Source organism: Astyanax mexicanus, chromosome 23 (genome assembly GCF_023375975.1).
Source record: "Astyanax mexicanus isolate ESR-SI-001 chromosome 23, AstMex3_surface, whole genome shotgun sequence".
Taxonomy (NCBI): Eukaryota; Metazoa; Chordata; class Actinopteri; order Characiformes; family Acestrorhamphidae; genus Astyanax; species Astyanax mexicanus.
Genome location: NC_064430.1, coordinates 8269112 through 8281793, shown reverse-complemented (window position 1 = coordinate 8281793; position 12682 = coordinate 8269112). Strand labels below are relative to the sequence as shown.

The 12682-nt window shown below is 37.7% G+C and overlaps 1 protein-coding gene across 4 annotated transcripts in view; it reads right to left on the bottom strand.

Annotated features, from left to right (window-relative positions):
• Positions 1-312: 312 nt before the first annotated feature.
• The window catches only part of fhod1 (formin homology 2 domain containing 1), a 92121-nt gene continuing 79751 nt past the window's right edge, over positions 313-12682 (bottom strand). For 3 of the 4 annotated variants that reach the window (XM_049471133.1, XM_049471134.1, XM_049471136.1), the window contains 7 exons: positions 12118-12237; positions 10193-10354; positions 9815-10005; positions 8651-8843; positions 8168-8333; positions 4574-4747; positions 313-2429 (listed from right to left, as the gene is read on the bottom strand). In XM_049471133.1, coding sequence (XP_049327090.1) covers positions 2350-2429; positions 4574-4747; positions 8168-8333; positions 8651-8843; positions 9815-10005; positions 10193-10354; positions 12118-12237 — 1086 coding nt within the window. In that variant the 3' untranslated portion in view covers positions 313-2349. Of the gene's footprint in view, positions 2430-4573; positions 4748-6413; positions 6781-7039; positions 7100-8167; positions 8334-8650; positions 8844-9814; positions 10006-10192; positions 10355-12117; positions 12238-12682 lie in introns of those variants that run through there. The other variant, XM_049471135.1, reaches the window with a different exon arrangement.

Here is a 12682-nt window from a genome sequence, read left to right as displayed (position 1 = left end):
CTATTAAGGTCATCATAACTGCTATTTCCTGAAGGTGTAGTGGAAAAGCCCATTTACGCTTAAATTACAGTAACTTAATATTTCTAAATTCCTCACAGACCTTTAAATAAAACTACAAATAAAAAGCCAAAAAGCCTTCTGCAGAAACATCCCCACTGAGAAGCTTCAGTGCTGTTCAAACAGCTGCACAGGCCTCTGCAGTGCTCTGTGGCTGCAGGGAAGGAAACTGCACCTCCTGCAGGACAAAAACCCATTAAAGGTTTTTCACATTAAAGTGGATTAGCACAAAATAAAACAGCAGAACAGCAAGAGGTCTGTTAAAATACTTTATTCTGAGTACTGAGTACAGACACTCTTTTCAAGGCCATACATAAACACATACAAACACATAAGAGATAAAAATACTGTGCATAAGGTTTTATTTCTGCTTAAAAATGTTTTTTTTTTTCCTTTATTTTTCGCAAAATATGTGCCAACAATGGTAAGAGCAGAAACCTCTTAACAGTGGAGCACGCCTATAGAGATACATTCAGAATGAGAAGAACACATGCACTGTGCCTTTACAGGGTTTGGGGACCACAAAAAAAAGGAAAGAAAAACTAAAAGAACACAGAAAGAGAGTTTATCTTATTGGGAGCGATCTTATTGTTGCAGACAGCCACAAATAACCAGGCTACAAAATGCAAAAATGTGCAAAAATGCAGGAGCCATACAATTCCTTAAATTACTCTTAATATTCCAATGTGGTGTGTGTGTGTATTATAGTGTTTTGTACAGATTTTGAACTAGTGAACTGAACAGCTTTTAGCTTTTGAGGAAAAATAATAATAAATCACAGTGGTTTTTCCAAAAGAAAAGAAAAATCAAACCAATGTTGAATTGGTAAAAATAACCAATAGATGAGACCTAAAAAAAAAAAGACCCAGTCTCATCACCTAGTTACCCTGGTTCCGTTTTTAGTTCAACATTGGCTCTGTTCACCTGTGCAATAGAACTATCCGAGCTCAAACCCAGAACTCTGTGTTGTAGCATCCACAAGCCTGCCACAAAAATGTGTTGAGATAAATAATAAAAGGGCTAAGAAAAAAAAGAGAGAGAACACCACAAAATGAACGTGACCTAGTTTATATCCCCTCTAATCAAGATCTACTTGTGACCTCCACACACAGCGGTTTGCTCAGACAACCTGTTGATACTTTACACTGACTATCTACAGTATCTTCCATCAGCCAAAACACCAACGGTAAAGGAGGAGAGGTTCACTGAAAAAAAACATCAGGTTTACACAGTTTATTAAAAGACGCTTAATGGACACAGAGTGATCCACCACAAAACTATGCCACTATGGTCCAAGGAACGCTGGTTCAAATCCTGGATTATGGAGCTTGCATCAGCAGCCGGAGTCCGAGAGACTCTGCATGCTGCACATGCTGTCTTCACCTAGCCTATTGACTATGCATGCAAATCCTCCTCTACCACAAAAAGCACACCCCACTTTTACACTCAATTAACCGGCAGCATGCTTACTGCAAGTGGTGTTCAAATTTGGGAAAAATCGAAGGAGATAATTGGTGCCCTCGCAGCTCTAGTGCAAAACTAAAGGGGCTAACACTGAACAACAAACATGTCAACCAACTGTGTCTGGATTAGATTAAAAACCATGTAAATCTGTTTTTTTTTTGTGAACCATTCCTTTAAATTTTAAATAAATAGAACTTAAACTAATATCAGTGTAGGAACAGTAACAATTCAACATTTACAAAAAAAACTTGTGTCCATATTAAACACTCCCTCTACTCCATGCAAAGAAAAAAAAAGTGTCCAAACAAAAAACAAATAATGAAAAAGCTGCTGCTGATATGCTACATAAAAAAAAAAATCACACAAAAAAAAAACAGAAATGCTCTTATTGTCCAAAAAAAAAAAGGCACCTGTACATTTTTTTCTGCTAAAACTTACATCATTGTTGGATCACATATATTATTACATCAACAAATCTCGTCTGCTGTTTAATACTTTAAAACTCAAATGTACCAAATAAAATACTCTGACAGACAGCATACTTCATTTGTGCTTTCCTATCGAGAGTCTCTTACAGTATCTGATATCAGAATAGTTCAGTGTTCTCTGTGATCAGCTCTGGTGCAAAAAAAATATCCACAACTTGAAGCAGGAGATTGAGAAACGGTCTTCACCAGAAGATCAGCCAGACAGGCGGAGTTTGTTTCTCAGGATTGTCTTAATTCATTGTCTTGAGATTCGCTGGGTGCAGAATCAGTTTCTTCACTCCATGATCAGAACACAGCAGGCAAAAGCAAATCCGAGATCAGGCTGTTCAGTTTTGAAGTCTCAAACTTTCTCAGTAGCCTTGTTGAGACCCAGCGCCTGCACCACGTCCACACTCAGCCCACTCTTTAGTGTCCTCCGTACTGCAATACACACATTCACAAACACAGAACACTGCATTAATACTCAGGATCCATACTTAACTTTACTAATCAAACATTAAACACACACCAAACAACCCATTTTTTTTTTTATTGCAAACTACAACTTTCACCTTTTTATTTATTCTTTTAAAAATAATTTGTAAATAACATTAATGTATAATACAGTCATATGAAAAAGGTTGGGCACCCCTATTAATCTTAATCATTTTTAGTTCTAAATATTTGGGTGTTTGCAACAGCCATTTCAGTTTGATATATCTAATAACTGATGGACACAGTAATATTTCAGGATTGAAATGAGGTTTATTGTACTAACAGAAAATGTGCAATATGCATTAAACCAAAATTTCACCGGTACCCTTATCATTTTATTGATTTGAATACTCCTAACTACTTTTTACTGACTTACTGAAGCACAAAATTGGTTTGGTGACCTCATTGAGCTTTGAACATCACAGCCAGGTGTATCCAATCATGAGAAAAGGTTTTTAAGGTGGCCAATTGCAAGTTGTCCTCCTATTTGAATCTCATCTGAAGAGTGGCATCATGGGCTCATCAAAACAACTCTCAAATGATCTAAAAACAAAGATTGTTCAACATAGTTGTTCAGGGGAAGAATACAAAAGGTTGAGATTTAACCTCTCAGTTTCCACTGTGAGGAACATAGTAAGGAAATGGAAGACCACAGGGACAGTTCTTGTTAAGCCCAGAAGTGGCAGACAAAGAAAAATATCAGAAAGGCAGAGAAGAAGAATGGTGAGAACAGTCAAGGACAATCCACAGACCACCTCCAAAGAGCTGCAGCATCATCTTGCTGCAGATGGTGTCACTGTGCATCGGTCAACAATACAGCGCACTTTGCACAAGGAGAAGCTGTATGGGAGAGTGATGAGAAAGAAGCCATTTCTGCAAGCACGCCACAAACAGAGAAAAGCACACCTCAGGTGACTCTGTTTGCAGAAATGGCTTCTTTCGCATCACTCTACCATACAGCTTCTCCTTGTGCAAAGTGCGCTGTTATTGTTGACCGAAAAAGTTGTCCAAATAAAAAAAAGCTAAGAAAAAAGGCCAAAAGGGAGAAAAATTTGATTTATAATTATTTGTTGGAAACGTTTAATGAATACTATTCTATTTTTTTATTATTACCACCATCACCATTATTATTATTATTAGTAGTACTACAACTAATCTCCTCAAGATGACATGCATCAGTACTTTAACTATGCCCATTACTATTACAATACAATCATTTCTATTACTTCTACAAAGTGTATCTAAATCCATCTAAATCACTGAACATACACTTTCTGCTCTTCAGGTGAATTGTGTCTATAACCTGCCAACATTCCCACAGTCTAAAGGCCTCAATATTCAGGTTTGGAGGATTGTGTGCTCTCCTTTTGTTAAATATACTAGAGAGTGACCTATAAAAGGTTGCTTTCTTTTCTCTTCTAGCCTAGTTCTTCACTGTCAGGTGGTTCCACACAGCACAAAGGTAAAAAGAGTCTGATCTGATAGAGAGAGCTTTAGAAGCCTCTACAAACAGAGGAAAGGGACCAGTCAGATTAAAGCCTGTTTTGGACACAGATAAGTCACTGCATTAAAATACCACAGTAAAATCCTTTGTTTTCTCCCTTGGTTTTAGAACATACCCAGAGCTTTCTTTCACATACCAAGCTGGAGGACAACAGCCACAAGCCACTGGGGCTAGGACTGCTTTATATTGGAACAAACATATTGTGCTATTTTTTGTTGTTGTTCTGTGGCATGAATTAACCATTTAAATAATGTTCTAATCAATATTATGGCAATATCTACTCCACTAAGTAAAAAAAAAAAATCAAGAACTTTGCATCTGCACTTGATACTTTCAAAGACCATTAAAAATGTTATGATGAAACTGGCTCTCATCAGGACTGCCCCAGGAAAGGAAGAGCATACTGCGATGACTATGCTCAAATGATATATTGTGCAGCTCTACCTGGGGCCAGTTTATTTTCTTGGCAACCCAATTAAGAAATACTGTACATGTAAAATTATGGACAAATTAATCTAACCCATTCACACGCAGCTAAGTAGTAGCAAAAAAGCAGTCATTCATTTATTGTTATTTAGTTACTCACATGATTTCCTGTTCAGCCGTGACCTCTTCCTCTCTTTAGGGCTAGAGGCCCTCTCTGAGGGATTCTGGGTAACAGACTTGACCAGTCTATCCATGATCTCATCTGTTGCATCATCTGGCAAATTTACCCCATCCTCTTTGACCATAGATGGCGATGGACTGACTCTTCCCATACCTGCAAAGCAAAGCACAATTTGAAAAAACATTAATATTGTACATCACAATGGCATGTCCAGGACTGGTAACCATGCACAGGGGAAGGATTATTGGTTAGCAGTAAGAGAGAAGGAGCATTCGCACTATTTCTATACAGAATGTATTATTTTCAGATTCAGGTAATTTGAGCTGTTAAAGTTCCACTTCATAGTTAAGCCACAGCATCAATCTGCAAGTTTTCTCAACTGAGAAGTCCAGACTAGAGAACACACCAAGTTTAGGTTTTTATTACATTGTATATACAGTATTTGATCCGGTTAGTTTCGGATTCACACTGCAGATTAGTGGGAGGACTAAAGAACTTTACTATATCCTGTCGTCATTATCAGCTATGTGGGTGGAGTCTTACTATATTTCATATTAATTAACAGGTTTGTAGAATGTTAGAGTTGTTACAGTTCTGCGAGTTGCTTTGCTGTTTAAGGTGTTGTTCTGAATTCTAGCTCTCTGCCAGAATCTCATTTCCCTTTGCGTGTGCACTTTCACCCCACACAGCAGAATGAAAAGATTCTCCTCATGTCCCTTTTTTTTATATATATATTTTAAACAGCTGCACACCAAGGGGATTTTGTCACACCAGCAGTTCTTTTTTTCCTCTGGACAGTTTAAAGTCTGACTCAACTTCCAATAATTGGTCAAAAAGTCTGAACCATCTAGAAAAAAATATGTTTTCACACTGCAAACAAACTGGATCATGGTTCAGTACACCCGGGTCGAAATCACCACTTTGTGTTGGAGCATGGTTCCCCTTTCACACCTGCTACATTGGTTTAGACCCAAACTGAAAAGTCTGAAAATCCACACCAAACAAGACAGGTGTGTATACATTCTTAAACGTTATATTTATACTTTTTAACTGGGAAATCAGATTTCTTACTTGAAATTTGGAAGAGCCTCACCAACCCAACTAACCTGGAATAATGCTAACAATGACAATCTGTTTAATAAAATTAGACCACAGTTAGTTCTGACCCTGCAATGCAACTGGCTGAGAGATGTTTTATTAGTGCCATTATCAGTTGGTGATGCACTGTAACCAAAGCTCTCCATGTAACTCTGCCAAATACAGGTAACCTAGCAACGATGCAGCGCTTACAAGCCAAACAGCTACAACAGCTACAAACAGAGCAGCAATGGAACTATTTTAACTTGGAGTGTTTATAACCAAACAGATCGTGTTTTATCATCCATTTTACCTCAAAATCTTTTAATAAACAGCGATAATGGAACTGTGGTATAATCGCAATAATACATTTGAGGTCTGTGCTATAATCTGATCTATGACCACAGCACAGCAGTGCCAATATTACATTATAGCACTACCTCTTGTGCATTATTGCTTAATCTTGAGGCTTGAATGGAGCTGCTTGGCTATAGAAACTCTCCATTTAAAGAGTTTCTCTACACTCAACTGTTCTTGATCTTATCTGAAGCTATTTTTTTTTTATTTGAAGTTATTTTACACTGACAGAGCACAGAGTCGCTGTCGTTCCCAGTCTCTTCCACCGTGTTATAATAATATCACTGACAGTTGGCTGTGGAATATTTAGTAGCGAGTAGTAATAAAATTTCACGACTGGACTTGTTGCTGCACAGGTGCTGCATTATATTACGGTTCCACAGTGCTGGAGTTCACCGAGCTCCTGAGACCCATTCTTTCACTAATGTTTGTAGAAGCAGTCTGCAGCCTGACTAGCTGCTGCTTTTATTAATTATATACCTGTGAACATGGAAGTGATTGGAGTTCAATGATTTGGATGGATGAGCAAATACTTTTTGCAATATAGTGTTTTGGGGGAAAACAAGCTTTTAAGGTAAATAGAATGCAGGATAAGAATAATTTAAATGTTTCACACAATGCAATCTGGCACATGCTTTCTCAGCTCACACGTGAGGGTCATGCAGCCAGCACAATACCTTCATCACTCACGTCCTGCGCTTCTAAACTGTCTACTGGTGACGTGGGTAAACTCCCAGAATTATTGGGTTCCTCTGCAAGACCAAACAGCCCAATTGTAACAATTGTCAATCTTAATTCTGCTCAGCTGAGCTTTGTCCAGTAAATAGTGCTTGTCTGCACATACAATACATGCTCTTGTGATGCCGAACACAGAAGTACATTTCAGGGACACTTTTTACCCTCCACAATGCCTCTTCTGTGATAAACGCATGGTATCACTTTTTTTAATGAATGTAACTGTTTATAAAATTGATTCTCTCTGCACATCAGCAACATGCAGTATTGCTCTACCTTCATTGGAATCCTGGCTGGGTGAAGTGGGAGGAATATCGGACTCAGCTGTCACCAGCTCTGTTTAGATTGAATGTGATTCAATTACAATCCAACATTTTACTGGATATTTTATACAGCAGCTTGCAAAAGTATTAATAATTCTTAAACTTTCACATTTGTTCACCCTACAACCACATAATTAAGTGTATTTTATTTAGATTTTAGCCAGTTTGTAGCCAGAAGCCATGTAAAACACAGTGAACGTGGAAGAAGATGGTCAGACGAGACCAAAGCTGAACTATAAGGCCTAAATACAAAGTGATATGTTTGGCGGAAAAAGAACACTGCTCATCACTCAGAACACACTGTGAAACATGGTGGTGGCAGCATCATGCGGTAGAGATGCTTTTCTTCAGCAGGGATAGGGAAGCTGATCAGAGTTGACAGGAAGACGAATGGAGATTAATACAGTGCAATCCTGTAAGAAAACCTGTCTGAAGCTGCAAAAGACTTGAGACTGGAAAGGAGATTCACCTTCCGACAAGACAATGACCCTAAACATACAGCCAGAGCTACAGTGGAATGGTTTAGATCAAAGAATATTCATGTATTAGAATGGCCCAGTCAAAGTCCTAAACCTGACCTAAATCCCATTGAGCTTCTGTGGCAAAACAGGAAAATTGCTGTGCCATCCAACCTGGCTGAGCTTCAGCTGTTTTATTAAGAAGAATGAGCAAAAATCTCAGTCTCTAGATGATCAAAGCTGGTAGAAACTAAGCCCAAAATAGTTGTAATTGCAGCGTTTTTTTTTTTATAGATTTATTGGATTAAAAATGTAAAAACCATGTATTATTTTCGTTTTACTTCACAATTATGTGCTACTTTGCAGTAGACGATTACTTAAAATCTTAAAATCTCAAATAAAATACGTTTAGGTTTGTGGTTGTAAAGTGACAAAATGTGGAAAAGTTTAAGTGGGATAAATAATTTTGCAAGCCACTGTGATTTTTTTTATATACTTTAACACAGATCAAAACATGACCTAAGCCTTCATCAGTAACTGGATTTAAGTATACTTTACTTAATATTAGCCATAATTAATAGTCATTTTTCAATACAGGAGCTGAGATCACAATGTTCTCTTACTTCGTACAGCGCGGGACCTGCGCAGTTTGCTTCGGTCATCATTAGCGATAAGCAGGTTCTTCATGTTCTCATGTTCCTCTTGGGCTGGCTCGGCTTCCGTCGTCATGGAGACGGGGGAGGGGCTATCCTGGGAGATGGACGGGACGGCTCCAGAGAATTTCTCAGTCTGCGAGAGCATGAGTATCATTAGCTTGTTGGAGCACACAGGTAAAGGCAATAAATAAAAATATGAACCCACGATGAGTTATAACAATTATTAACAATTATTAACAAGACACACCCATAATAAGATATGTATCACAATTACATGATGTACAATACACAATAAACAGGATAGAAGAGTTCTGCAATAAATCAGAGCAGAGAAGCCTTGTAATTATAATTGTAAAATCGATTTAATATACAAATAATGGACTATTTTAAAGACGACATAACCTAATGTCTACATAAGCTGCATGTAGTGTGTGTGTGTGTGGTTCTTACTTCGGTGATCAGTTTGCCGCGGGTCTTGGTGCGTTCCCGGTGGGCTGCCCGCTTGCGTTTCTGAGTGAGGACCCTCTCTCTGGTGGTACGGTACTCCAGAGAGAACTCGCTGATGATCTTGCAGAACTGAGTTATTTTAGTGTCCCGGACCGAATAGGATGGCTGACCAAGGTATAAAAGAAATGAGTGGAACCTGCGAGAGAAAGAAACAAGAGTCACAACTTACTTAGCTGACTAATGGGAGCTTAAAACAACAATTCGTAGCATTTTTACCTCAAAATCACTGTGATTCGCCACTAACCACTATTACATATAATAATAGCATCTCTATGCTGTGTAACTATGCTAGTGAACTGAGCAATGCTGTGTATCCTGTAATATTACTCAGAGCCAGGCCATATGTTGTTTTTTTCACTTGTGTGTTTCTCAGCTTGTCCAGAAATGCATGTGTAAACAGTGTCTTTCAGGGCTCAAAGCACAAAATATACTTCTTGACTGTAGAGGGTGCCCAAGAGTAAAGAAATGTCAATTCCTTATTAAACTATTTCAAATATGATATTCAACACGTCATTGTAAATTTTACATTAAATACATCACCAGTCAAAAGTTTTTAATGTATGCAGATTAATATTAAAGACATGAAAACAACTAAGAGACACAAATGAAAAAACACAGTAATTGTCCTCCACAGCCCCCTGATCTAAAACCTGATGAGCTGAGATGGTGATTTGAGGTGATTTGGGATGAGCTGGAGCTTCACAGCATGAAGGAAAAGCACCTCCAGGAACTCCTTCCTTCAAGATGCTGAGAAAACTATTGCAGGTAACTCTCCCTCATTAAGACACTGAGATTATAATTCAACCAAGAGTGTGCAGATCTGTCCTCAAAGATAAATGTGCTACTTTAGAAGAATCTGGTATAGAACATAGTATAAAACATATTCTGGTTTATTAAATACATTTTGTTTACTAAATAATTCTAAATGTGTTTCTGTATGGCTTTAATATAATCTTCAATATTAAATTTACAATGCAAAAAAAAAAAAAATATAAAACAATTCCTTCCTTTTACAACTTGTAGTGCATAACAGCACAGCTTTATAAATAAATAAGAATATACTCTTTCTGTTCTAATGCTCACGAAAACCAGAGCCTGTTCTATTACCTATTGATAATGCGTCTGTGCACCACTTTCAGAATGATGATCCTCTCTGTGCAGTCTTTGAGAAACTCTGTCATTTTGTTCTTCAGCTGGAGTTTGGTCTCATGCTTGGCCATGACCTTCAGGTTGTCCCACGATGTCTTGCACTTTCTCTCCAGCTGAACCAGGTTGTCGGATAACTGCTCAAAGTCAACCTGAAAAGAAGAGAAAACAAAAAAAGATAGTAGTTAGGATTAAAAACTGAGACTGAAAATCAACTCCATTAACTAAAAAAGGCTGCAATCCAAACATAAAAGCCACAAAAAATGAAAAAACACAGAATTATAGTTCAGGTGAAATATACAGGTATAGGCTGTTTGCTGCATAGAGTTTAAGGCTTACTTTAGCAGAGCGGGTGATGGCTGAAATTTCTGAGTAGACGTCTGACGTGTCTGGGTAATTCTCCACCACAAAGTTACAGCAGTGATGCAACAGAGACTGCCTGTGCACGGTGTCCTTCACCTCAATCACCTTCTCCAGGTAACTCAGCTCAAATCCCTTCGCCTGCCAGACAGAACCAGAAGCAGAAGATAAGTGACACTGTGTTTGGGCAGGCTACTGAGGATAATTTGATGCAAATAGACAGTGAAGATTTAACTAAAAATCACACATTAGAATTCATACAAACAAACCAATTACATGCATTTACAAAAAAGTAAAAAAAAAATGGCCAATATATTTAATTTAATTCTTTATCACAAGTATTTATGATCCTGTCTACTTATGGTCACCTCATGTTTTACCCTGGTTAGATTTTAACCAATTAACATTGCAAAGCAATAACTTTTTTTTTGTTGTTTTGGTTGTGTTTATCATCAGGCTGGATGATCAGATTTATACATTTTTTTGGTAACACTTTATAATAACTTTCATTAATATACCATTAACTAATGATTTAAGAAACTAAAAAGTGGCTATCACATTGTAAATACTAATAAAAAGCATTGGCAACATGAACTGCAATTGATAAACATTTTCCTAGTTCAAAATTTGTATTTACTAGCGATTTATTAAATGTTCAAATTTTGATGAGCTAACATTTTTAATATGATTATCCATGCTGAAAAATAAGTGTCATTTGTTAATATTTAATTTCTGATGAACTACTGCTTTGTCCACATCTACTGATCATTAGTTACACATTTATTAATGAAAGTTGTTATAAAGTTTTACCCAGTTTTTAAGTATATCTTTGATGCTTGGCCTTTTTCAGCATCAGTTAAAAGTTTGGACACACTTTAAATTCACACTTTAACTAAAGATCATAGTGGCAGCGCTTTAGACCACTGAGCCACTTAGCACCCCATCTTGGCTGGATTTTCTCAGTCAGCTTTATGAGGTAGAGTCACCTGGAATTCAGGCTTTATGTTAACAGCTGTGCTGAACTCATCAAGAGTTAATTACTTGAAATTCTTGTCTCTTAATGTGTTTGAGAGCATCAGTTGTAAAGTTGTGAAGAGGTAGAGTTACAGGTATACAGTGAATAGCTCTATTTGAATAATGTTCTAATCCAGATTAAGGCAAAAACTACTTAACTAAGTAAAGAAAAAATTCTTTAAGAAATGTAAGTCATTCAATCCGAATCATTTCACGATCTTTGTAAGTATCCTTAAAGTGCAGAATCGCAAAGAGCATCAAAAATGTTATGATGAAACTGGCTCTCATCAGGACCACCCCAGGAAAGGAAAAGCAGGAGTTTTAAAATTTCAGAGTTTCCAGCCTCAGAAACCACAAGTTAACAGCTCCCCAAATAAGAGCACCCAAATGTTTCACAGAGTACTACATGATTCCTTATGTGTTCCTTCATAATCTGGATGACTTTAGTACACACATACATTGTAAGAAAAAATAAAACACTGAATGAGAAGGTGTGTCCAAACACGTTAAATGAGATAGTGACCACAACAAAGGTACATTAATACAGAGTCCTAAAACAAAGCGGTTTTGCGTTCCACAAAGTCTTAAAGCAGCTACTATCTTCCGTTCCATCAGCCGGCCAATCTGTCTGTCTGAAGGTCATCACACACCTGGCCTTATAAACTTTACAGCTTAGCATCCAATCATAGCAAACCTGCAGAGTCCTAATCGCTGTTCCTGTCACAGTTCAGCACTCAGACAACAGCAGAGGATTACTGTATCCGTGCCGCTTATGCTGCTTATGTGTAAAGTGCACCAGTCACTGGAGATGCACACCCGGCCCTGAAACAGCGTCAGATTTCTCACATGGCTCGTTAGCTACATAAAGGTAAACGAGACCCTCCACTCACGCTGGAGCTGTTGAGAAAGTTGCCGATGGCCAGCAGGGTTGCTAGGATACGCTTGAAGGTCTTGTTCTTGGCAAGCTGCTCCATGCCGAGCTTCAGGTCGAAGAGGGGCTCTGCTATCTCCTACAGGATAGAGAAGATACGGGACAGGGGTTTAGGAATGGAGCTGAACTCAAGACCTCATGTTCAAAGATATTTAAATCAACACTATTTCATTCTGCAAGGTTCCCAACCTTTATGTTTCTCACTTTCTGACATAAAATGAATTTGGCAGATTTTCTTTATACAGCCCTCATTGAAAACCTCTGGAATGTAATCTAGAAGAAGATGAATGATCACAAGCCATCAAACAAAGCTGAACTGCTTAAATTTTTGTGCAAGGAGTGGCAAAATCTCCCAAAAGCAGTGTGTAAGACTGGAGGAGAGCATGACTTGATACATTAAAGCTGTGGTTAAAAATCCAGGATATTCCACCAAATATTCTTGACTCTTTTTTAAAACATTAGTATTGTTGATTCTATAATGCTCTAAATTACAATTTTATAATAAATATGTTTATTTGCAATTT